The 21,478-nt window shown below is 52.1% G+C and overlaps 1 protein-coding gene and 2 long non-coding RNA genes across 6 annotated transcripts in view; 2 read left to right on the top strand and 1 right to left on the bottom strand.

Moving 5' to 3' along the window:
* Positions 1–1,505: 1,505 nt before the first annotated feature.
* MGST3 (microsomal glutathione S-transferase 3) lies at positions 1,506–15,060 on the bottom strand. 3 transcript variants are annotated; one of them, XM_033092461.1, is made up of 6 exons: positions 14,904–15,060; positions 5,995–6,118; positions 4,972–5,045; positions 4,426–4,483; positions 2,403–2,475; positions 1,506–1,755 (listed from the first exon to the last, which is right to left on the bottom strand). In XM_033092461.1, exons 2-6 carry the CDS (start codon positions 6,109–6,111, stop codon positions 1,619–1,621), a joined length of 459 nt encoding a protein of 152 aa, XP_032948352.1. In that variant the 5' UTR covers positions 6,112–6,118; positions 14,904–15,060; the 3' UTR covers positions 1,506–1,618. The 3 variants fall into 3 exon arrangements, with proteins under 3 accessions (XP_032948352.1, XP_032948353.1, XP_032948354.1); XM_033092462.1 differs by having other exon boundaries at positions 5,995–6,222; positions 14,904–15,008; XM_033092463.1 differs by lacking the exon at positions 14,904–15,060 and adding an exon at positions 14,168–14,305.
* LOC117014496 (uncharacterized) overlaps positions 14,218–21,478 on the top strand; it is a 101,021-nt gene continuing 93,760 nt past the window's right edge. The window contains exon 1 of the long non-coding RNA XR_004421535.1: positions 14,218–14,332. This is a non-coding gene — a long non-coding RNA (uncharacterized LOC117014496). The remainder of the gene's footprint in view (positions 14,333–21,478) is intronic.
* Positions 16,362–21,366, top strand: LOC117014494 (uncharacterized). 2 transcript variants are annotated; one of them, XR_004421534.1, is made up of 3 exons: positions 16,362–18,115; positions 19,602–19,704; positions 21,127–21,366. It is a non-coding gene; the product is annotated as an uncharacterized LOC117014494 (long non-coding RNA). The 2 variants fall into 2 exon arrangements; XR_004421533.1 differs by lacking the exon at positions 21,127–21,366 and having other exon boundaries at positions 16,362–17,879; positions 18,006–18,115; positions 19,602–19,926.

Here is a 21,478-nt window from a genome sequence, read left to right as displayed (position 1 = left end):
ACCCGTGCATACAAAGGCCCCTGTATTTGCAGACAAAACCTGCGCCAGCGGAGCTGCGCAGTTCAAACCCATGCTGTTCCAGGGCAGTGGCACTTCTGTCAGGTAGGGATGCTCTGTGGGACAGAGCTGCCCGAGAGGGAGGGGAAGTGATGGAGACCAGACGAGGGGAGCGTCCTCAGGCAAGTGCTGTGAGGGGTGAGGGGGGAGGGGCAACTCACAGTCCTTGGGGCCGAAGAGGACAACCCGGCTGCTGCCTTGCGATGACGTTTCTCCCGCAGGTGGCTGCAGTCTTCCACACCTTGTCCAGGACCGAGCTGGCTGGGCCACGGCCTCCGGAGCCCGGTGCTAGGAGCCTCCAGAACTTCAGTGGGTGAGTGCTGCCATCACCCCCACTTACCACGGGGCAAGCTGAGGCTTGGAGGCTAGAACCTTCTTCCCAGGGCACACGGCCACCTGCAGGGGGTGCTGCAGGCACAGCGTGGAGCGATTACAGGCTGGTGTGGTTCCCTGATCTCCGTGTAACAAAACGCAGCTTGTGCCATTCCATAGAAATCAACTGACTGCCAGACACAAACAAACACAGCCTAGCTTACTACAAACTGATAATTACATTACTTTTTAGAGTCAGGACCAAACCCCCCACCACTCATCACCACCAACATTTCATAAAAAGACATCTGAACGTAAAAAAAGAATACAAGTTATAGCTTTATGGAAACCAGCCCCCCTTTTCCTTAGTTTGCTCTCCACAGATAAGAACTTCTCACAGTCTAACACTAGAGGGCGCGCTGCCTTCTCATCAAATGCCCTGGGGGCTCCAGGTGGTGCTGTGCCAAGGCTGACCGACCAGAGCATTCTGTCCCCACGTGCCTCATCGCCTCTAAGTGCCACAGGGCACGATGGAACCACATGGACTTCAGACTCTGGCCTGGGGTCAGATGCTTAGATGCTATGTGTGACCTTCACGGGCTACTCAGCACTTGAAATGTGGTAGAGCACCTGACAGCTGATTTTTTGGTGGTGGTTTCGTTCAGTTTTATCAATTTCAATGTAAATAGCCACATGTGGCTAAAACCTTTAAGCCTTCCATGTCTTGTTGCTCAGTGCACACATGCAGCCAGGTCTTAGTATCCAAGTGTGGGTGGTGACGTTCATCTCTGCTAACTTCTCTTTCGTCTGTTACTTTAGTTTTTAATTTAAGCAATGAGGCAACCGTCAATAGATTTGTAAAACTCCTTGTGGTTATCGTACATGCTAGTGATCTTATATCCTAACTAGAACTAAAAGGCCGTCCTTCTTTGCGCCCTCGTTTTTCACAGCAGCTAAAAATGCCATGATTATGAAATACTACCACAATCAGGTGTTTGCCCAACCTCACATGCTAAGTGAGCGTCGACTGGCAGGGGGAGGAGGGGTGCTCCGTACCGCTGGCCCCTCTCTCAGCGAGTAGGAACAGGCTCGTATTTTAGAGAAGACGCAACAAGAAATAAGTGATAGACTTGGGGTCATGTATGAGGCTGATGCCAGATAAGATTTTTATTATATTTAGAAAAAAAAGTCAGTGTAAATAAAAGCAAGTCACTCAAAATGAATGAATTTGTAAACACTCTCTAATTCTTCAGTGGCAGCATTTGGACCCACTGCCCAGGCCAGTTTTAACCCAACCAAGATGCTGGAAGGCAGAGCACACAGTCGTGCCCATCAGGCCGATGAGGGCGACAGAGCCCAGGGTTCCCCTTCTCCGCTTGCCGGGGTCTGAAAAAGAAAGAAGAGCGGACGTTATGAGACAGCTCCAGAATGATGGCACTTTGAACGTCTGTCCACAAGCCATTCTATCAAGAAGGCTGGGTTGTGCCTGAGACCTTCTGTTCTTACGAGGCCAACCAGCTTTACGCAAAGTAATGTGTTACAGTGGGGTTGCTTGGACCTTGAAAAATAACGGGACAGTAACTGGAGTTTCCTTGCTCCAGGACCTTCGCAGTAGTTCCCGATTCTCAGAGAAAGTCAGTACCACAAAAAATGTCTTTTCCCCCTTCAGGCACACCATTAGCAGGGGCTCCGGACTCAAGAATCCTGCCTTCTAGTTTCCACGTAGCAGCTCTGTGACCTAGCTGGAGCCTCAATTTGAGCCTCAGTTTACCCATCGATAAAATTCGATGATGCTCTCTCTACATCATAGAATTATCGGAAGGTGAAACAGCACATGCAAAGTTCTGAAAGCAGCAACTGACTTGCAGAAAATGCTCAATAAAAACAAGCTTTGTTACTATTCAAAGGTTAGCAAAAAGAAAGGGTAACAACGTTTCACCTAAAGATCAAGTCCCATCCCCTTTTATTAAAGCCATGCTAAGAAAGACTTAGGAGGGTTTTGGTTTTAACTTTGTTTCTTTAGATGCACTTACCTCCTGTGTAATAGCCATACGCATAAAGAACTCGTCCAACAATCCAGGCCAAGCCCAAACCAGAAACTACTCTCTGAAACAAAAGGGCTTCGTTAGGATTTGCACTGAAAGAGCAGGCAGATCTTTATGAACATCTAGGGTTGACTGCATAATGTTTTAGCAGAAAGTTTATAATTTCATAGATATGGTAAAGTACTCGCCACCAAACCTAGGGTAGCATTTGCTTTGGTCAGGAGAATCAAAGATCCGTGGCTCTTGTATGAACAAATAGCTCGTGGACCTGGCAGGGAAGTGTTGGCTGTTGCTAGGTGCCGTGGGGACCGCAGCGTGTCAGAGCACAGGCCAGGTAGGCAGGCCTGGGGGTCGCAGGGTATACCGGAAGAGGAAGCCGACCCAGAGTCAGGACAGAGCAGAAAGTGGCTGTCCCAGGTGGGCCTGCGGCCTGAGCTGCACCCTGTCAGGGAGCTTCCCCACGCGGCAGGGTGCCAGAGGTGGGGGCCTCCACTAGGAAAATGGGGTCACTGAATCATGCTGTGAACCCCCAAATATGCAGGCTTCGAGGGGAAATTCCCAACACCCTTGAAAAAAGGGAGTAAAAACTTATGCAAGATGAAAACGCCTTCCATTTGGGCGCCATCCTGGAGGGACCCCTTGGGTCAAAAGGAGTCGGGAGAATAAGGGAGAGAGGACGTGAGAGGACATGAAACACTGAGTGTCACTGTCCCCAAGCGTCTTTCCAGTGGAGTGGTGCGGTATCAGTGGGGGTAAGGTTACACCGTCGGACTTTTGTTTGTTGTTTAGAGGATTTGGGGTCAAGTTAAATATCAGTACGAGCACGAAACACCTACAGATAACCACAGTTCTGTGAGTCACTGCCACAGGCTCTTGTCTCTGCCGGCCATTCTTGACGAGACTATTGCATATTTACCATCGGCCTAGGAACAATACAGGAGCTTGTTCTCAGTAGTTCTGAGGGCTGTGAAGAACTAAGCAGGGGAATGGGGAGGACACCGGGGGTGCCTAACCTAGAGAGACCAGTGCGTCTCCTCACTTACTGGGACTGGGGCTCTTTAGAGGCACAAGAAAGAATATCTTCTCTAAGAGATCAGATATTTTTTGTCTTTGATAAAAGACAAGACTTCAAGGTCATGAACTATAGATACACCGTTCTGGCAGCTTGTAACAAAAGCACAGAGACATTCAGGTTCACACGAGAGGGTTATAAAGTGCCTGCATCCTGGTCAGAACTCAATTAAGGGGAACCCTAGCCCCTGAAATGGGAAACACTTTCTGTCCAAGGCCAGACCCAAATGGCAAGTCATCAGGCTCAGTAAAGGTGCTTTGTTTCGATATGTGATAGTTCAGACCAACTCCATGGCCCCAGGGCCCCTTTGCTGTCCGCTTGCCTGCCCGCCCTTACCCTGCCCACTGCTGCCAGCAGACCAAGCCCCTGCCCAGGGCCTTGCCTGCACCCTTTTGCCTGGAAGTCGTCTGTAGACATCCGTGGCACCTGCTTTCTCACCTCCTTTAAGTTTCACTTAGTTGTCCCTTCAGCGAGGCCCTCCTCCCTGACCACACCACTCAAAATCGTCCCCGCACTCCAGCACTCTCTTTGGCCTTCCCTGCTCCGTTTTCCTCTGGCTTGCATCAGCTAACAGACTCCGTAATACACGTAGGTAACTGAAAGTCAGCTCCACGAAACAGGTGTCCGTGTCTGGTTGGTTCACTGAGGTAACTTCAGGCGATCCGGTGTTTATTACAGGAATGAATGAATATGTAAAGGAAAACCCTTAGGCACAGGAACTTCCATAATCACAGGGTGGGTTCAAATTCGGATTCTTCTACTTTGTAGCTATTTGACCTTGTGAAAGTTACATAGTCCCCAAGATGTTTCCCTTTGGGAGGAAAATTCTAACTACTTTAAAAAGAGCTGCTAGAAGTAACAGAATGAAATTCTTTTAAATACATGATGCTTGGATGAAATACATGGTATCCAAGATGAAAACCCCCTGGAGAAACTTACCGGGTGGTAAACACCTCCAACAGCTAGAAAAAATAAGAAGGGAGGATACACTTCCAACCTGGAATAGACAGAAAGAAACTTTTAAAAAGGGCCCCATTGAAGTATGTTTATGTAAAACTGTGAGCCCTTTACCTTTTTACTCGCCCTGTTAGACAAACACTGACCGGCCCCCTCTGGGATTAGAGATCATAGAACACGGGAGGCGTTGAGGACCTCCAGTCTGACAGACTGACAGGAAACCCCTGTGACTCCGCAGATTTCCTTACAGAGCTGGAAGCCCCGCCCTCCCTGGGTGGGGGATTCAGTCTCCGTTTATGTGGGACAAGCTGGGACAAGCGACACGTAGTGTAGAAGGTAATGCATCGTTAAAGATGGCTTTGGAAACATGACCCGGAGTCCACTATCCTAACAACTCTTTATCTTGCTTAGTCATTCTGCTCACTTACAAGTTTTTTAAACAATTCTTGTAATGAATGCCCACAATCGCCCCCACCGCTGCTGCTGGGCGGGCAGAGTAAGTGTTGCGGCGGGGGCCCAAACACTCACGTGTTCTGGTGAGCTCGCTGGATGCAGTTGAAGAGGTGCCCGTTCTCAGGGTCCATGCTGTACATGGTCGGGTACTGTGGAGACAGACGGTGAAGGGCAGCTTTCAGTGCTGACAGTTAGAATCCACCCAGAAGAAAGCCTATGCCAAAGCGTCTCCTGTCATACCCTAGACAGATGCCCACTGTCTGCCTAGGTATTCGCAGTGACAAGGGCCTGGGTTCTCAGGCGCAGTCAGTGGTGTCATTAACACCTAGTAACAAGGATGCATGTGTGTGCTGTGGCTGCACACAGGACAGAGGCAGCCTGTGCCCACTGGGCATTATGCCGTCACGGGTGGATCTCAGACGCTCACCAGGACACCACAGGGAAACAGCTGCTCCCCAACGTTCACCAAATACCACAGACTTGTACGATTCCCCTTAATGGGGAACAGAAACCGAGTGTGAGAATTTTAACGCACACGGCCATTTTCGAAAAAAGCTAGGTATGAAAACTTTAAAAGCAGCTCCAGTCAGTCTAATCAGAAGTTGCTAAGCAGAAACGGACATGTGGCAGGGCTCCCCAGGGACGGCTTCAGTGATGTGCCCTCTGGGTGAGCTAGAACTAACGGCTGCATGTGGCAGACCTTCCCCAGGGCCAGGGTTTCAGCCCAGGCCAAGCTCGCACCACGTAGGTCTTCTCTACTTGGGAGACGGAAATCGCCCTAAGATACCGTTTGTAAGCTGGCGCACCAGGAAACACCGTTGCCATTTAACCCTTTTTAAAAAATAACACTCCTAGCAAATAGCTCCAGCCAAAAGCAGGCCGTTCTCATCCCAGCCCACCTGGCCTTTGTATAGAAGGGACAAAGTGACACCAGGTGGCACCTCCTCCCAGCAGGGCCCCATATTTCCTGCCTTCTTCCCACTGGGAAGGGGCATAACTCCCAGTAGGTGGACCTGACCCTGCCACCTCTGACCAAGAGCCCCTGACGTTCCCTTCCAGGACAGACCACAGCTTCTGGCCGGCTGCACTCCCACTCACCTCCACCTTGTACTTCTTGCGGGCCTTGGCAACGTTGATGGCCAGGTGGGCCACCATGAGGAAGCTGGCAGCCCCGGTCAGGACCACGAAACCATACTCCTTGGAGAGGACTGCCATCTTGGCTCTGCCGGGAGAGGGAACACGTGAGGACGCCACCCAGCCCTGGGGCACTGCGCAGCAGGAGCAACTGTGAACCCCACCGAAGACAGGTGAGTAAATCCGGTGTTTCTAAGAGGTTGTTAGAGAGATCACTGTATGTCACACAACAGAATTTACAGTTATTCAAGGATGCAATCAATATACACAGAAAAGTTGACCATCACATCACATCGTATGTTCTCTTTTGATCGCCAGTACATTTCTGAGATTTATCTACACCAGAGCTGCTCCCGAGGGGTGTCCACCTGTCCCTGCTCCAGGATGGGGACACACTGGAAAGGGCTGTCTACATGACTTGGTACAGAAGTCACCTCCTGGTCACTTCCTGGGCATCTCGTGTGGCCGCAGAGGGCAAGGTGTCTGGCTGCCCTCCAAGCTTGCATGCCCTCTTTCTCTTCTACAATTTGTCATTTTTCAAAGCTTAGAAAATCAGCTCGGGGAGGAAGCCTCAGCAATAATGAAAGCAAAAATACACGGAAAATTCTAAACACCTCTTTGAAAATGAGTGACTGAGCTTTCCGATCTGCCTGGTATCCTTGAAGTTGGTGCATTTGGGCCAAATAGGCCATTTAAAATGAAGCTCTAACTTTGTCAGAAGCCATCTGCTTAAGGACAGTGAAATTAAGCATATTTGGTGTGAGTCAAACTTCGCAAATTGAGAGTCGGCTTCCAGACCTGAACCTTTGGATGGGATGCCAGGCTCCCTGGCAGCATGGGGACAGCTGTGTTTGGGCAGCATTCTTCAGCTCACTTCTAATCTTCTCCCAAAACCCATTAGCGCCATTTTATAGATAAGGAAGCAGAAGCTCAGCTAGATGAGGGCGGAGCGAGGACCAGAGCGGGTTTTAGAATTCTTCCCCAACTACTCCAGCTAGCCCAGGCCAAACATCAGGATTGAGGGCTTAGCCCCTGACCTCCGTTTTTCTGATTTGCAAGGGCTTGCGGGTAGGAGAAGCTCAGGGGCGAGACAGAGAAGTGCCTCTGGGGGAGGAGTTTGTCCCGCAGCCACAGATCACTCACATGTGCTCAGAAATGTACAAGCTAGAGTTGAGTATGTGCTACTGAGCTCGTCTTGCAAAGCAGAAATGCGGTCTGGGAGGTTATACCCAGTGGACGTCACTCCTCGCACGTTGCTAAGGTGATGATGGGGGATGGTTTGCAGGTAATCATCGTGGGACAGGAGGGGGCCTGCCCTCCCCCAGGCTCTCCCTGCAGGAGCCACGGGTGCAGCTGCACCAGCAGGAGCAGGGCCCAGCCTGCCCGCCCCACGCCCTGCACGCCCACCAGGTGAGCCCTGCTGCCCAGGCCACAGCGGCCAGCACCTCCGAGCGCTGGGAGCAGTGCTGAGACAGAGAGTGGGGCTCTGCTAAGGTCAGCAGATGGCCTCGTTGCCTCACGGACACACAAGTGTGTGCTTACGGATACTTGTGGGGTCAGGTGGCTGTTAGCGGTGACCCCTGCCAATGAGGAGATGCCGGCACCTGGCACAGAGCCTGGGATAAAGCATGCATCCGACCAGTTTCAGTTTCCTGTTCGCCCCCAAAACTATCTACTGAAGCAATGGAAGCAAGTGGATGTGTGGCTTCCTTGAGAACAAGAAGGAGGGCAGAACACAGAAAAGCTCTGTCACCACAGCTGCTGAAAACATAGGTCCAATAGGGACCGAAATAGGTATGGCTTGTCCTTTAAGGAAAGAAGCAACTCAGATCTCTCAGGGTTAAAAAAAGTCGATCATTTGCTGAGTTCCTATTTTTCGTAGGAATCCAGGGCAAAGAGATGGGTGTTTCTGTGCCTCAGCGATTGGCTTTCATGCTGCGGTGCAGGTTTGTGCTCTGGGACGGGGGCAGCTCAGCTCCCCGTGGCCTTGCCCCCGGCAGCCCAGCCACACCCGAGGCAGTGCCAGCCCGGCGCCAGCAGATAGCTTCCAGGGTGCGGGCTCGGGACACTGATAGCTGGCACCGCACCCTCGGGCATGACACTCACGTAGGCTGCACACTCTGCACTGGGTCCTTGACAGCCCTGTTAGCCGCCCGACAAGATAAGGTTTCTGCGGTGGGAACTCCGCCCTCGACGTGGCGTCTCCAAGGGGCCACACAGCACAGTCCAGAAGTCCTTTCGGAGCGGAGCTTTCCATACGGGTGTAGCTGACCTTGCAACTCGCTTGTTAAGTGTCAGAGTAAGACCACTGAGTCCCTTCTGGGGCTTCAGCCCAGCCTGTGACGGCCGCTCGAGCTCTCTTGGTGGTCACTGTCCCTCACGGGTCAGATATTCCCACTAGACTGAAGGCTTTTCCCTCTTCAGCAGTGATGCTTATTATGCTGAAGATGACCTCTCGAGACTCACTTCCCGCCTCGGATCACGTGCACCTCACATTCTGACTTCAAATGAGAGGCCTATTGAAGGGTCCAGTGGGACCCCCAAGTAACTGCGGATGAATTTTTCCATCCCCTGTGGCAGAAACAGCAGCATGGGAAATAACATCACCACTACACGCTGAACACCTGCTCTAAGACCCAGTGCAGCCCCCATAACCATCCTGTGTGGTACTTACTATTACCACCCCCGTTTTACAGACCGGGAAACCGAGGCAGAGAGGAATCCAATAACTTGTCTAAGGTCCCACAGCCAGTGAGTGCAGAGCTGGGGTCTGACCTTGCACCCATGCCCTTTGCTCCGGACCCAGGACTTAGAGCGCCCCTTCCCCAGGTGGGGAGCGATGAGCAGACACCCCTTGGGGGCAGTGCAGGAGCTCCGCCCCAGCTTCTCCAGGAGAAGCGGAGGACCGGAGCCAGAGCCCAGAGCAGGGGGTGGGGAGCAAAGTCCAGGCTCTCTGGAGCACTACGCACAGGACCATGTCCTCTGCGAAGACACTGCACTTCCTTTCCAACCTGGTGCCTTTTATTTCTTGCTCAATGGCCCGGCTGGGACCAGTGCCATGTGGAGCAGACGTGGCAAGAGCAGACACCCTCACCTTGTCCCCATCTCGGACGGAAGCCCCGTCTTCCACCAAGGAACAGGGTGTTGGCTGTGGGTTCTTTATAGACGCCCCTTTCAAGAATACTTTAGAAAGCTAATTATCTGTACTTTTCTTTTTAAAAACAGCAGCACCTTTATTTGTAACTTTCTTACTTATGACAGTATTTATTACTAGGCAAACATGATATTTTTTTTCAGGACATACCAGGTTGGGGGAAGAAAACCTGCAAGAGTGTTTTGCGGCCGGGGGACAGCGGAAACGCCCCTGCAGGGAGCGGTCGGCTTCTCAGGGGAGATCAGAGCACAGTGATGCCCAGGTGACCCGCGGGGCCTCGAGGTCTGTGGGACAGCACTTGGGGCATCAAGTCTTCTGTGCAGCCAGTGAATTTCAAGAAAGGTACAAGGCACCACTGGGAGCGATCAGACTTGGGTGCGAATTGAGGCCTGCTGGTCTCCCCCCTCCCCCCTGGAAGCTGTGCTCCATTCCAGGGCCTGCATTAGCCTTGTGAGCGTCAGGACAACACATGCCTCAGAGACTCTCCCCTGGGAATTCTCCTGGAAGCAGAACCACTCCTTCCACTTCCACTTCGCTCGGCCTCTCCTCCAATTCCTGCTGCGGCCTTATCTCACAGGGGCAGGGTTCCTTTAGTTACACCAGCGTCACCCAGAAAACTCCCTGAACCACAGTCAACAGCAGACTCCTGGGGGAAAAGCTCTCCTCCTGTTTACTCAGGCCCCCCCTGGATGCCAGTAGGAACTCCCTGGAGCACGATTGGCACAGATGAAGCGAAGGCAGGCTTTATGGATTCGGGCAGCTGCCTCCAGTCAGGTTTTACTTCTGAGCCAGGAAGTGACGTCAACTTATCTTTCACTAAAGTAAAGTCAATCAGATGTGTTAAGGGAGAGTTTTCCCCTTTCACTTCAAACAAACAAAAGCCAGCGTGATGGCGGTAACGCTACTACTATTTGCAAGGTTGCTCTCCTCAATTTGTTCTGTGATCTCTGACTGGCGACTTTTGATGCATCCGGGAGCAGGACAAGGAGAAAGCACTCAGAGACCCCAGGGTTTCCAGAGAATCCTCATCTGGCTGCCTGTGCTGTTCCTCCAGTCTCTCTTATATAGGGTCCCTTATTTTACACGACAAAATCAACACCTGCATGAGTGACACGAGGGCGGTGACTGGAAAGGCCGGTCTGAACGTCCCTGAGGTCGCGCTGGGGCCTCCTTCGCTCCCCTCACGCACCCCTGAGGAGCTGCCCAGCCTCAGTTCTGCCTCCAGATGTGTCGACAAAGGAACAGGCCTCAGAATTATTTCCAAGAAGGCAGCTGACCCTCCGGAGCCCACGTAAAACTCAACGGAGAAATCTGAGCGCACAGAGGGACGCAGCACAAAAGTAATCCATCCTTTACTTTCAAAATGCCACTTGCGGTCATTTCTGCATTAAACAGATGTTGAAATCTGTTTGAGTGTCAACGCTTCAAATGACAGCTCAATTTAAGAAAGAGTACAAGGACATTTAAGAGAAGGAATGTCCCAGGTGAGGAAAACAGCCTTGCCCACAGCCACGCTGATATTCAGTAGCGACTGCTCTAAGGGCCACAGGTGAACAGTTAGATCCACAGGCACACTGTCCATTATTCCTCCTGCTCATTCACCCTGGGAGGCAAGCAGCAAAGGCCGGTCATGAAGTGGGCCTTGCCAGCATGTCCTCGAGTCCCTCGTCAGTGTCACCCGTCAGGACGATGGACGCCCCGGCCCTCTTAGAGATCACGGCTGTAATCCACGTGCGCTCAGCTTTACAGTGAAATGGCCACAGCTTGGTCGTTTACAATATTCAAGTTTCACATGTTTAATTCCAACACTGTGAACTGCGAGCACATTCCTGCCCCGGAGGGGGAGGGGAGGGCCAGCTCAAGTTCAGCGACTGCTTACTGGACAGTGGGAGGGGCCGACCCTGACGCTGCTCAGGCCAGGTGAGCAGGTGACCTGCTGCCTTCTGTCTAGAGCGTGACTTCTGCGTGCAAAGGACTGAACACGCACGCCGGGATGGAGCCGTCTCCAGGGCGCCTGGTAATGCAGCATTTCAGGAATCTAAGAGCAGGTTTGTAACAAGACAGGACAGATCCTACGTTCCACTGCTGCTATGATGACAGACTTTCCCAGATTCCTGACACAAAAGGCTCTCTGGGTGGGCCCTGGGGCCACACTGGACCATCTGGAGCTGAGTCTCCCAGAGATGTGATCCCAGGGACAGGAACTCCCCATGTTCTGAAGGCAGCAACCTCACAGGCAGGGGGAGGACAGGGAGAAGCCACGGGATGCAGAAGGAAATACAAACCTCAACGAGTCATGAAATGGAGCTGATCGGATGAGGCCACTGCAGGGGAAACCATGTTACCTAAACGCGACGCTTGCCTGCCACCTGCCACCTACCACCTTCTTCAGTGTGGCCTCAGAATAGGTCCCTGCCTGACGTCCCCCTATTAAATGCCGTGCTCCATGTGGGGTACAGGGCACAGTGGTGACCCGACCAAGAAGGAAGAATACAGTCAAGTGAAGGGAGACAGCGCAGGAGGAGGACCAAGGACCAGTAGGGTGACAGATCGGCGTGAGGGCTGTGTAGGACAGCAGTGGGGACATGACAGAACACAGGGAGTGAGCACAGAAGGCACACAGGTGTGGGGCCAGGTGAGGGCTGTGCTTGGAGACCTGTGTGTCTGGAGGGCAGCGACAAGACTAGAAGAGGAACAGTAAGAGAAATCAATTGTTATCCATAATGCTGTTAGCACGTATATTGTTCAGTGTGTGTCAAACACTGATTCACCAATATTAACTCAATAACCCCTCACAGCATCCCTATGATACATTATTACTTCCATTTTGCAGAGGAGGAAACAGCATCAGAGAGGTTAAGTCATCTGCCCATGGTCACACAGCTATCACAGAGAGAGCCTGGGTTCACACACAGCCAGGCATTCTGGCTCCAGAGCCTCGGCTCTCAGTCCTTGGGTATCTCGCCTCTCAGTGAGGTTGGAGTCACCTGTGACCACACCTGACGTCTTCTGAAACATTTCTACCTCCTCAGACGCTCCCCTGAGCATAATATTAGCAAGAACAGAAAACTAATGATTAACTCCAAGTCTGTGGCTGATTAAAGCCTGAGATCTTTCTAAATGGAAGAAAAAGAAATCTTGGAAAAGGTTCAAAAACGAACTTTTTTTTTTTTTTTTTAATGAGTGTCAGCACTCAGTGTCAGCAGTATGACAAAAGAGGAGAGATTACAGGAAGGAAGAAAGTATTCTCCAACCTTTTAGGTATACAGGTGTGCAAGGAGCAACACCGAAATTGGCACTTCATTTTTATATCATGACTTCCCCGTAACCCGTCCCTTAACTGGCATTACACAGGAACGGCAGGTCTGACTTCCAGAAGAGGAAAAAAAAAATCTCGACTGTTCGAATGAGTCACATTGACACCATTTGGATTTTGCACCAGTGCAGATGGGCAGACTGCACTTATTCTCAGCGGCTGCGGAGTCCCCACTGGAGCACCAGTCATGCTCAGTGAAGGAGCCACCTGCTGCCAGCTCCTGCCCGAGGCAGGCGGGGGTGGGGAGGGGGCTGTCTACTCCTTATGCCTGTCTGTACCAATCATCCCCATTTCTTAGGCTGGGGAAATGAAATATCACTTAAATTCAAAAGAGCATACGGAGGCACCAAAATATTAGATCCCAAGTTCCAGTTAATGAGCAGGTCAACTCTAGAAAGAACTCAGAGGGTAGCAGGGGGACCTGTGATTCCAAATGCTGAACTCCTTAAGGGTGTTTGCAAATGGATTTGGACGTTAGCACCCACATCCCATCTCCTCACTGCTTTACTCCCCGCGGACAGGTGGATAGGCAGACACTGTAAGAGAGAGTAAGGGAAAACTCGGGAATTGTTGTACACGGCAGTGACCTACCTGGTAATTGCTAAATTCTTTTTCAGGAGGATGGGACAAGGAGTATTAATGAATCCAGCTGCACAACCACAGCAGTATATTCTCTTAAACATTGCTTTAAAAATGGGAAATGGTTCACCGTCAATCGTGATCGTCAATGGTGTTCTGGATATAAATTCAGAATATTTAAATATAAATACAGGGAGCAGTATATGTAAATGCAGCTAGCTGTGCAGTAGGCACTAAATTACTTTTGGACAGATTGATTTGTCATCCACTTCATTGCAGATTGTTTGGCATTTCTCTGGATAATGGGGTAAAGCCCTTCTTTCATTCATGCTCGTCTCTGCTATCCAATCCTTTCAGGATTGTCTCCTCTGAAAGCTAGGCCAGCCTTTTGCAGGAAGCCCCCGGAGTGCGGTTTCCATGGCTGGCCATCCGGTCTCTATCTATATATAGTAACATGGGTTCTGGAAAAAAAAAAGATGCTTGACAAAGTTTTCTATTTCTGTAACAATGTGTCAGAAGGGAAGCTTAACAGAACGTGTTGCTGGAGTGAAATGTATTTGTTTGGATTTTGGATGTTATTTTTTTTAACTCCTGTGAGGATAAACATTCTTGATCACCCCCTACTCAGATACTGGTGAACCAGATTCTTTGAACTAAATTCAATGAACTGAATTCGTTGAACTGAAGTATAGGCTGTAACTCTGACCAATAACCTTGGGTGCCTCTCAACGCTGCAGGCTAGCAGATCTCCAGATCTCCCGAGAGAAGCCCTCGTTCCAGCCCCCACGCACAGAGGAATCTGAAATCCGCGGCAGTTCCGCATGACCACGCCTAGTGCCTTCAACGGCACCTGCAAGGCCCATCCCTCTGCAGAGCAGTAAGTGTCCTCTCTCCCGGACCCCCTGTCTCCAGTTTCGGGATTGAAGCCCCACGGATCCCTCGCCCCTTTCCTACCCACCCTCCTGTGTCTGCTTTCCCTTTACCTTCTTTTCCCACACTCACTGGTCCCCTAAGCTACAATGTAGCTCGTAAACTCGTGACTCCCAAGGAAATTATTAGGAGAAGCCACAACTCGGGCAATGACTCACCAACGAGTCTCCAGCCCCTTCCACGCCCTGCCGCCAGCCCTCAGCTGTGGCTCGAGGCTCCCCGCAGAGGCACCCAATAGAGGGGAAGTTCTCAGAGATCCACGGCAGAGCCGTAAGTGACGATTCTGCGTCCTTCCCTGCGGAGTTTCCTGCTCTAAGGCACAGGTAGGAAATGACTATTTAACTGTTCCAGTACAACTGACAGCCGTTTCTACGAGTCAGGAGGAAAACAAATGCAATTCCCCAGGGGACTCCCAGAAGGTCCCTAGCCACACGTCCACATCTTCGGCCGGCGCAGCGCTGCAGGCCGCGTTAAAACCGGCATCACCTACGGGCCTGCACTGCCCACTGCCCTGCAGGGCCCGCCCGCCCATTGTCCGCACCAGAGCTGCAGCTGGCCAAGGTCGGGCGGGCGGGCGGGCTCCGGAGGCACAGCCCCGGGAGAGGGCGCGAGGGAAGGAAGGGACTAAGGAAGGGTTGACCTTGAGAATCTCCCTGAGTTGGAGAGCGAGGCCGGCCCGGCCTGGACGCTGCAAACCCACTCCATCCTGGGGAGGATGCAGGGCAGGTGTAGGGCGAAGGGGATGGAAAGGTATAAAAGAAATCTACAGACGAGAAGGGGTAGAGAGAGCGAGCGGGATGGCAGAGGTATGGGCGGTGCCCAGGGCAGGAGCTGAGCTGCCTCCGAGGGCCCCGGGCCGGCGCGCCTCCCTGCCCGCAAGGTGCGGTAACTCACCTGGATCACCTCCGCTTGGCTGGTGCAGACCGCAGCTGCGTAGCGAAGTGTGGGTGCGGCGCCTAAGGCCGCGGACCAGGAGAGGCGTGGTCAGCGCAGGCCCCGCCCCGGGGCACCGCGAGACCACGCCCCCAAGGTCGGGCTGCGCGTTCCTGGGCGCTCTTCTGAGTGCCCTCTCCGGGCTCCAAGCTTCAGGTTGTGAGGCGGAGGCCGAATTTTCTTCCTCCTCCTGGTTATCCACCGATGTACCCCTTGCGCTCCCAAATTTATGTATCTAACCCCTCCCGCAAATGTCTTCCCAAACTGTCCCCGCCATTGGGTTTGCAGAGCGGTCGCACGTTAATAATTTGTCCCCAGCAGAGCCACCGTAGCTGCGTCTAGGTGCAGGTTTGCACGGCGCATGCGCGGAAGTGGACGCGCCACTTCACGTGGGCGGGACGGCTGCGCAGGCGCTGGGTGTTTGAGGTGGCTGTTGGGGCCGAGTGAGGGCGACCTGGGGTGTTAGGGCCTGCGCGTCTCCCCAGCTGGGGAATGTGACCGTTTGAGGTGGTTTGTCACTTGTCGAGAGACCGAGCCAAGCCCTGCCGCTTGGTGGCCTTGCCCGCTCACGCCCCCCTGTCGCCGGCTCGTGTCCCGCTCTCTGGGTTCTGTTTCCGGAAACAGTGCAGCACCGCCTGGGGGACCACAGGCCCCCGATGGGGACCAGGGGTCCCAGTGGCGCCCGTGTGCTGCCCGGGGAGGGATCGTCGCTGAGGCCCGAGTGGGGCCGGGCCGGCCGCAGGAGCCGGCCTTGCTTCCGAGTGCCGTGAAGGCGGCTCGCCCTCGCCCTGGACGCCCCAGCCGTGAGGGGCGCCCCATGCGGGCGGCCCCGGCCTGCGGTGGGGTGCGGCGCCCTCTGGGACGCCACGGGAGGGGTGGGGGGCCGGGGCCCCGGGTCTCGGGGCTCTGGGCCGGGCGTTGCGTGCTGTGCACTGGGTTGTCAGGGCCGCGCTCCTGAAGTACTCGGAGGGCTCCTGAGGCGTTGGCTGCGGCCGCTTCAGCGACGTCCGCCGTGCTGCTCGCAGTTTCTGCTCGGACAGGAAGGCCTGGTGATGGAGGGTGTCCCGTGTCGGGGGAGAGGGCTTGTTTGGCTGGGACATTGAGGGGTACGAGAGGGCGTTTGTCTGTCCGCCCGCTGCTGCGCACTGTCTCCTCCCACCCGGTCGTAGCTTGAAGCCTCATCTCCAGTGTGACTGTGTGGAGGTGTGGCCGTGGGGGGGATGAGTCCCGGGGTGGGGCCCTCAGGATCGGGGTCCGTGGCGGCCGCCTGTGAGCCCGGGAGCGGCTCCCCGGACACGGAGTCTGCGGGCACCTGGATCTTGGCCTTCGCAGCCTCGGAAACGGGGGGGAAGTGAGCGTGTGCTGCGCAGGCCTCCGGGAGGGGGGGCCGCTCGTTGGCTGTCGTGAGTGAGACGAGGCGGCGCGGGAGACTGGGGAGCGGCGCTCCGGCCCCTCCCCGCCCAGCTTTCGCGGGGGGACCGCAGAGAAGGACGTAACCACGCAGGACCTTCTTGTAAAAATATCCTCGCAAACGCAGTGTTTGTTTGTTTATCATAGACATTTTGCAAAATACAGAGGCTTTTCTCACTAGCCCATTAAAAATTGCAGCTTTCTTCTCAAGGCGCTCCCGATCCCCCTTCCTCGCCTCGTGCTCTGCCATCTGACACACTTCGGGGTTCAATGCGTGAACGAGTTTATGGTCTGGCGCCCCCACTCCAGTGCACTTGCATGAAAGCGGGGATACTGTGTCGCTCTTCACCTCCGAACCCCCAGTGCTCGGACCTGCCTGGTGCTCACTCACTGCTTGTTCAATGAAGGCGTGAAGGACGGGTCTCTGTGGCCCAGCCTCTGGAACCCCCGGGTTCCTGCGCTTTTCACGGCGCCGGTACCTCCAGCCCACCTCCGCCTCTGTGAGCCGGCGGCCTATCCAGGTTAGCCAGAGCCAGCTCCTGTTTCCTGCAGAACCCCTTCCTGGGTCACAGGCACCACCCGCAGGGTGTCCACAGCCTCCTCCATCGCCCTTCCCACCCCACCTGTACGGACTGAGCGAAGGGCCCCCTCTAAGTCGTTACCTCTGTTAGACACTTGGCGTCACGCCTCGGCCGGGATCAGTCCTGCAGGGGGATTCCAGAGTAGCCACGTGTGTAGCTGTGTGACTTTGGGGGAAGTGGCCTAAGTTCTCTGAAACTTGTTTTGTCTTTTTATCTTCAAAATTAGTCTACTAACACCTATTTTGTTTGGCTGTTGTGAAGACAGCACATACTCTGGGCACTTAACAAATAACTGAATGCTGTTATTACCAGTTCTTACTGGTGTTACCTCAAAGCAGTCCCCTGGCTCGTCCCTCTGCCCTAGTTTAGGCCTTAAGTCTCCTCCGACCTGGACAAGTAAAGTAACCCTTCAACTAAAATTAGTCACCCGGCTCCCGTCACAGTTCCCCTTCTGAAGCAGAGCTCGTGTTGGATGACTGACCAGTGCCTTCAAGATGAAGTCCAGGCTCTTAAGGCATTTCAAGACCCTTCACAATCTAGCCTCAAACTACTTTTCCAGAATCCTGTCATTTAACTTTAATTTAGCAAATGTTTTTTAAGCACCTACTAGATGCCAGGCAGTAACAGAGCTTACATTGCAATGTGGGAACTTGTCAAAAACAAGGTAATCACAGATTATGGTTGAGATTTCAACCTGAAGTTTTAGGAGGCCTGGAGAACTTCTGTCATCTCTCTTGTGCTTCTGCCACCCGCTGTGAAAAGATCATGTTTCAGGAAGCCACTGCTGCTTCCCTCGGAGGACTAGAGTGACGGCTTGCAGACCCAAATCTGGTTTGCTGTCGGGAGCCACACTTGCCTGGACACAACCAGGGTCAGCCAAGCCCAGCACAGTCACAGCCATGCTGCAGACCTGTGTGTGAAGCACAAGTACCTATCGTAACTGGCGGTGAGTTTGGTTTTGTTTGTTACTTTGGCAAGACTGGAATAATACAGACATGGAGTCGAGACCACGCTTGTGGGCGGGATGTGTGGGTGAGGCAAAGAAAGAAATCGAGGCTTCTGTCTCGAGCAGGAGAACGGAGAAGGCACCAATGACCAAGGAATTACCGAGCAAGAGGAGATTGCTGGGAGAAGAAACGGTGGCAGAGTGAAGTTCCGTTTTGGACATCTGTAGTAGGCTGGGTAGGCTAACTGCTATTTAACAACCTCAAGATAACAATTGCTGAGCACAATGGATTTTTCTTTTCTTGTTCATAAAACAGTTCAATGTGGGTATTCAGTGGATGGTGTTTTATGCATTTATTCACGAGTCCAGGCTCTTTCAATCCTGTGACTGCTCTGCTGTGGAGCTACATCTAGCTGCAAGGGAATCTAGGAAATGCTTGGCTGGGAGCTCAAGGTGAAAAGGATTTGGTGAACAACTAGCTAGTGTCTGCCCCACATCTTATTTTGAGACACCTCTTAGACATCCAGGAGAAGATAAGAGCTTGGCTCTCAGGTCTGAGCTTGAGGTCCACTTTTGGAAATCCAAGGTATATGGATGGTATTTAAAATCACACATAGGATAGAATGAGGTGCAGGTCAGAGGGCCCTGTTGGGCCCTTCAGTGTTGAGAGGTTGGTAAAGGAGGAGGAGCTAGCAAAAGAATACAAGAAGGGGCTACCAGCGAAGCGAGAGGGGAACCAGGCGAGGGTGACATCACAAAGGCCAGTGAGGAGGAAAGAGTGTCAACTGCCAAATTTTCCAAAGGGACTTGGAGTGAGAAACGACATTAACAAGAGCAGTTTCAGAGGAGTGATGGGACGGGAAGCCTGGCCGAAGGTGGGTTGAAAGAATTGGAGATGGGCAACTAGAGCTACGAGTGTGTAGGAAATTTACTATGTTGGGCTATGAAGAGAAGGAGAAAAATAAGGGGTCAACAGGAAGACGCTGAGCGGCCTGGATAACGCAATAAGGAGAGGTTTGGAGGATGTAAGAAATGGCATGAGAGAGGCAAACACATGGGCAGCCAGGAGTAGATGGGAGCAGTGGAGAGACAGTTACCTGCTAAGAAAAGTATTCTTTTAGAGGAACAGGAGGGGAGACAAAAAATAAAAAGGGTATAGAAGCAAATAGTAGTTTTAGGGATGGACACTTGATGCCATGCCTCATTTTTCCTTCCAGGTGAAGGGAGCTCCCTCGGAATATGGCTGATTCCCAGGGCAGCCTGGGAAATCTCGTGCTAAAAAGTAAAAGTGTGCTTAGAAAAATTTGATATTCAATATAAATAAGGATAGGAATGGATTACAGTTATAGTTGAGTCAGTAAAATAAGAATCTGTAAGCTATATAATAACAGAAAATGTTTAAATGCATACTTGGATGCATATGTATACACGTATACATAAGAGACATGTGGGAGTTCTCTGTAATATTCTTACAACTTTATAAGTTTGAAATTATTTCAAATTTAAAGTTAAACAACTTTACAACTCCCATCACTCTTACCCTTTTAAAAAAGTAGAAAATATATAAAAATATATATACATACAACTTATGCACACGTTTAAATACACGCAACCCCTTCGTTACCCTGCTTCTCATCCCCCATGTCTAATTCTGTCATAGCTGGTAGATTATATATCCATGCTGTCATTTGTTCCATTTGTGTCCCCTCCCCCATTTCACAGTTGCTCATGGACATGCTGAGGGCCTAGAGCTGAGTCTGGCACGTGGTAGGAGCTCAGGGACTACACGTTGGATGAATGAATGGATTAGAACCTTCTGGGCCTGGTAGGTCATTGGGGCTGACTCGGTGGGGGGCCTTTCTCCCGGCTTCTTCAGAGGCTCCTCTGCCGGCACTTCTCACAACGCAGATGTTTTTCCTGGGGTGTCGTCCGGTCAGACTTCCAGGAGGGGTCCCGACCCCATTCTCAGAGACCCTCCTTGGTCAGAATTTAGGAGGGCTCCAGGCCACGTCTCTGTCTTGTGACCTGTGTGGTCAGGCCGGGTCAGCCCTCACACAGCGTTTCCCCGCACTGGGGAGGGGTGCTGCCTGTTGGTACAGCCCCACCCTCGCCCATTCAGGGATCATTTCCCACACCAAGAAACATGGCCCCCCCATCCAGGGAGCCCGTGGCAGGCTCTTCTTAGTGGTTTTCTTGAAATCCTCTCACCGTGCTTGAGGTGGGAGGAAGCACCACCCACCTGGACCCTCAGGGCGACGGGAACTTCAGTCCTGAGCCCTTCCCTGAAATCTCTGTCCCACCTCCCAAAGCCCTGCCCTCCTCAGGCCTTTCCTGACCAGCTCCTCTGGGCTAATCGGTCTCCTGCCTGCTTAGTTTCTCTTCTGATCACATCTCACCTTTTGTTGTAATGTAGTCACTTGCTGTCTCTGTGCCCCATCGTAATGTGTCACCCCTGCCAGGAGACACTTTATCTTTAGGTCCCCAGGGCCTGGACCGGCTGGTGAGTATTTGTTTAGTAAGTGAGCGGGTGGACATCTGAGCAGCGCCTGTGGTTTGCAAGGTCTGACTCAGCTTCAGGTTTGTGAGGGCAGGAGGGCACTCTGCCTGAGGGCACGGTCAGAGTCCCCAGCTCTGAGCCCTGTCCTTCCTCTGACACAGCTCCTGTCACATCCCTGTCCCCACACAGGAATGGCAGGACCAGGTGCCCACTGCACACAGCTTTCCAGGTGGAAAGCTCGCTAGGACCTTGCTGCAGTGTCCCCTCCCTGCATAAGGACTCTAGTGAACAGCTGTGAATAAAAAGAGTAATGACTGCCTGAGTGCTTTCACTTATTTGTTAAGTCCAGTGTGTCTGTTTGATTTGTATTCTAATTTAAGAGATAGTTATATTTTTATATACAAAATAGATCTTTATTATTGAAGTTTTGGGAAATCTAAATAAGGGGCAAAACAGAATATGGCCATCCAGCACTCTTACTAGACATTACTTTTACTGTTTCCCGTACATTCTTACCATCTTTCTATTCTGTGCATATGTGAAAAATGACCTGAGTGGAGCCATTTCAAAACAGGGCCAGAGCGGGGAGCACTCGAGAACTCAGTCCCCAGCATATGTCGTTAGTGTTGGCTCAAATACACTCTTATTATAAAAATTCTCTAAAAAACAAAAACAAAATAGGGCCAGAGCAGCCACTCACAGCACTGCCGTGCGCTTCTTGGTCCTTAAACTTTGGACTCTGTGAATCAGGCAGAATGACCCTTGGACGAAGCCATGCCGTCTTGCATACAACGGTCTGTGAAGCTAAGAGGAGAGCAGACCTCCTGAACACAAGGACAGTTGACCGTGGACGTTCCTTCTGAAGACAAGCAGTAAGCAGCCACATACAGCTAAAGAGTGACTCAGCTTGTTGACCAGTGGAACTCTGTTGCTTCCATTCATGCAATTATTCCCTTTTCTCATGAAAACCCCTTGCCTTCACCCCATAATTGGGATGCATTTTGGGTTTCTACCCGAATCTGTGCCGTCAAATTGCAGTTCTTTTGGATCCCAAATAAATGCTCCCTGCCTCTTATTTTAGCTTTTTTAATTTTAGGTTAAT

Source organism: Rhinolophus ferrumequinum, chromosome 22, assembly GCF_004115265.2.
Source record: "Rhinolophus ferrumequinum isolate MPI-CBG mRhiFer1 chromosome 22, mRhiFer1_v1.p, whole genome shotgun sequence".
NCBI lineage: Eukaryota > Metazoa > Chordata > Mammalia > Chiroptera > Rhinolophidae > Rhinolophus > Rhinolophus ferrumequinum.
The sequence above is the reverse complement of the archived record's forward strand: the minus strand, read 5'-3'. Positions and strand labels throughout refer to the sequence as shown.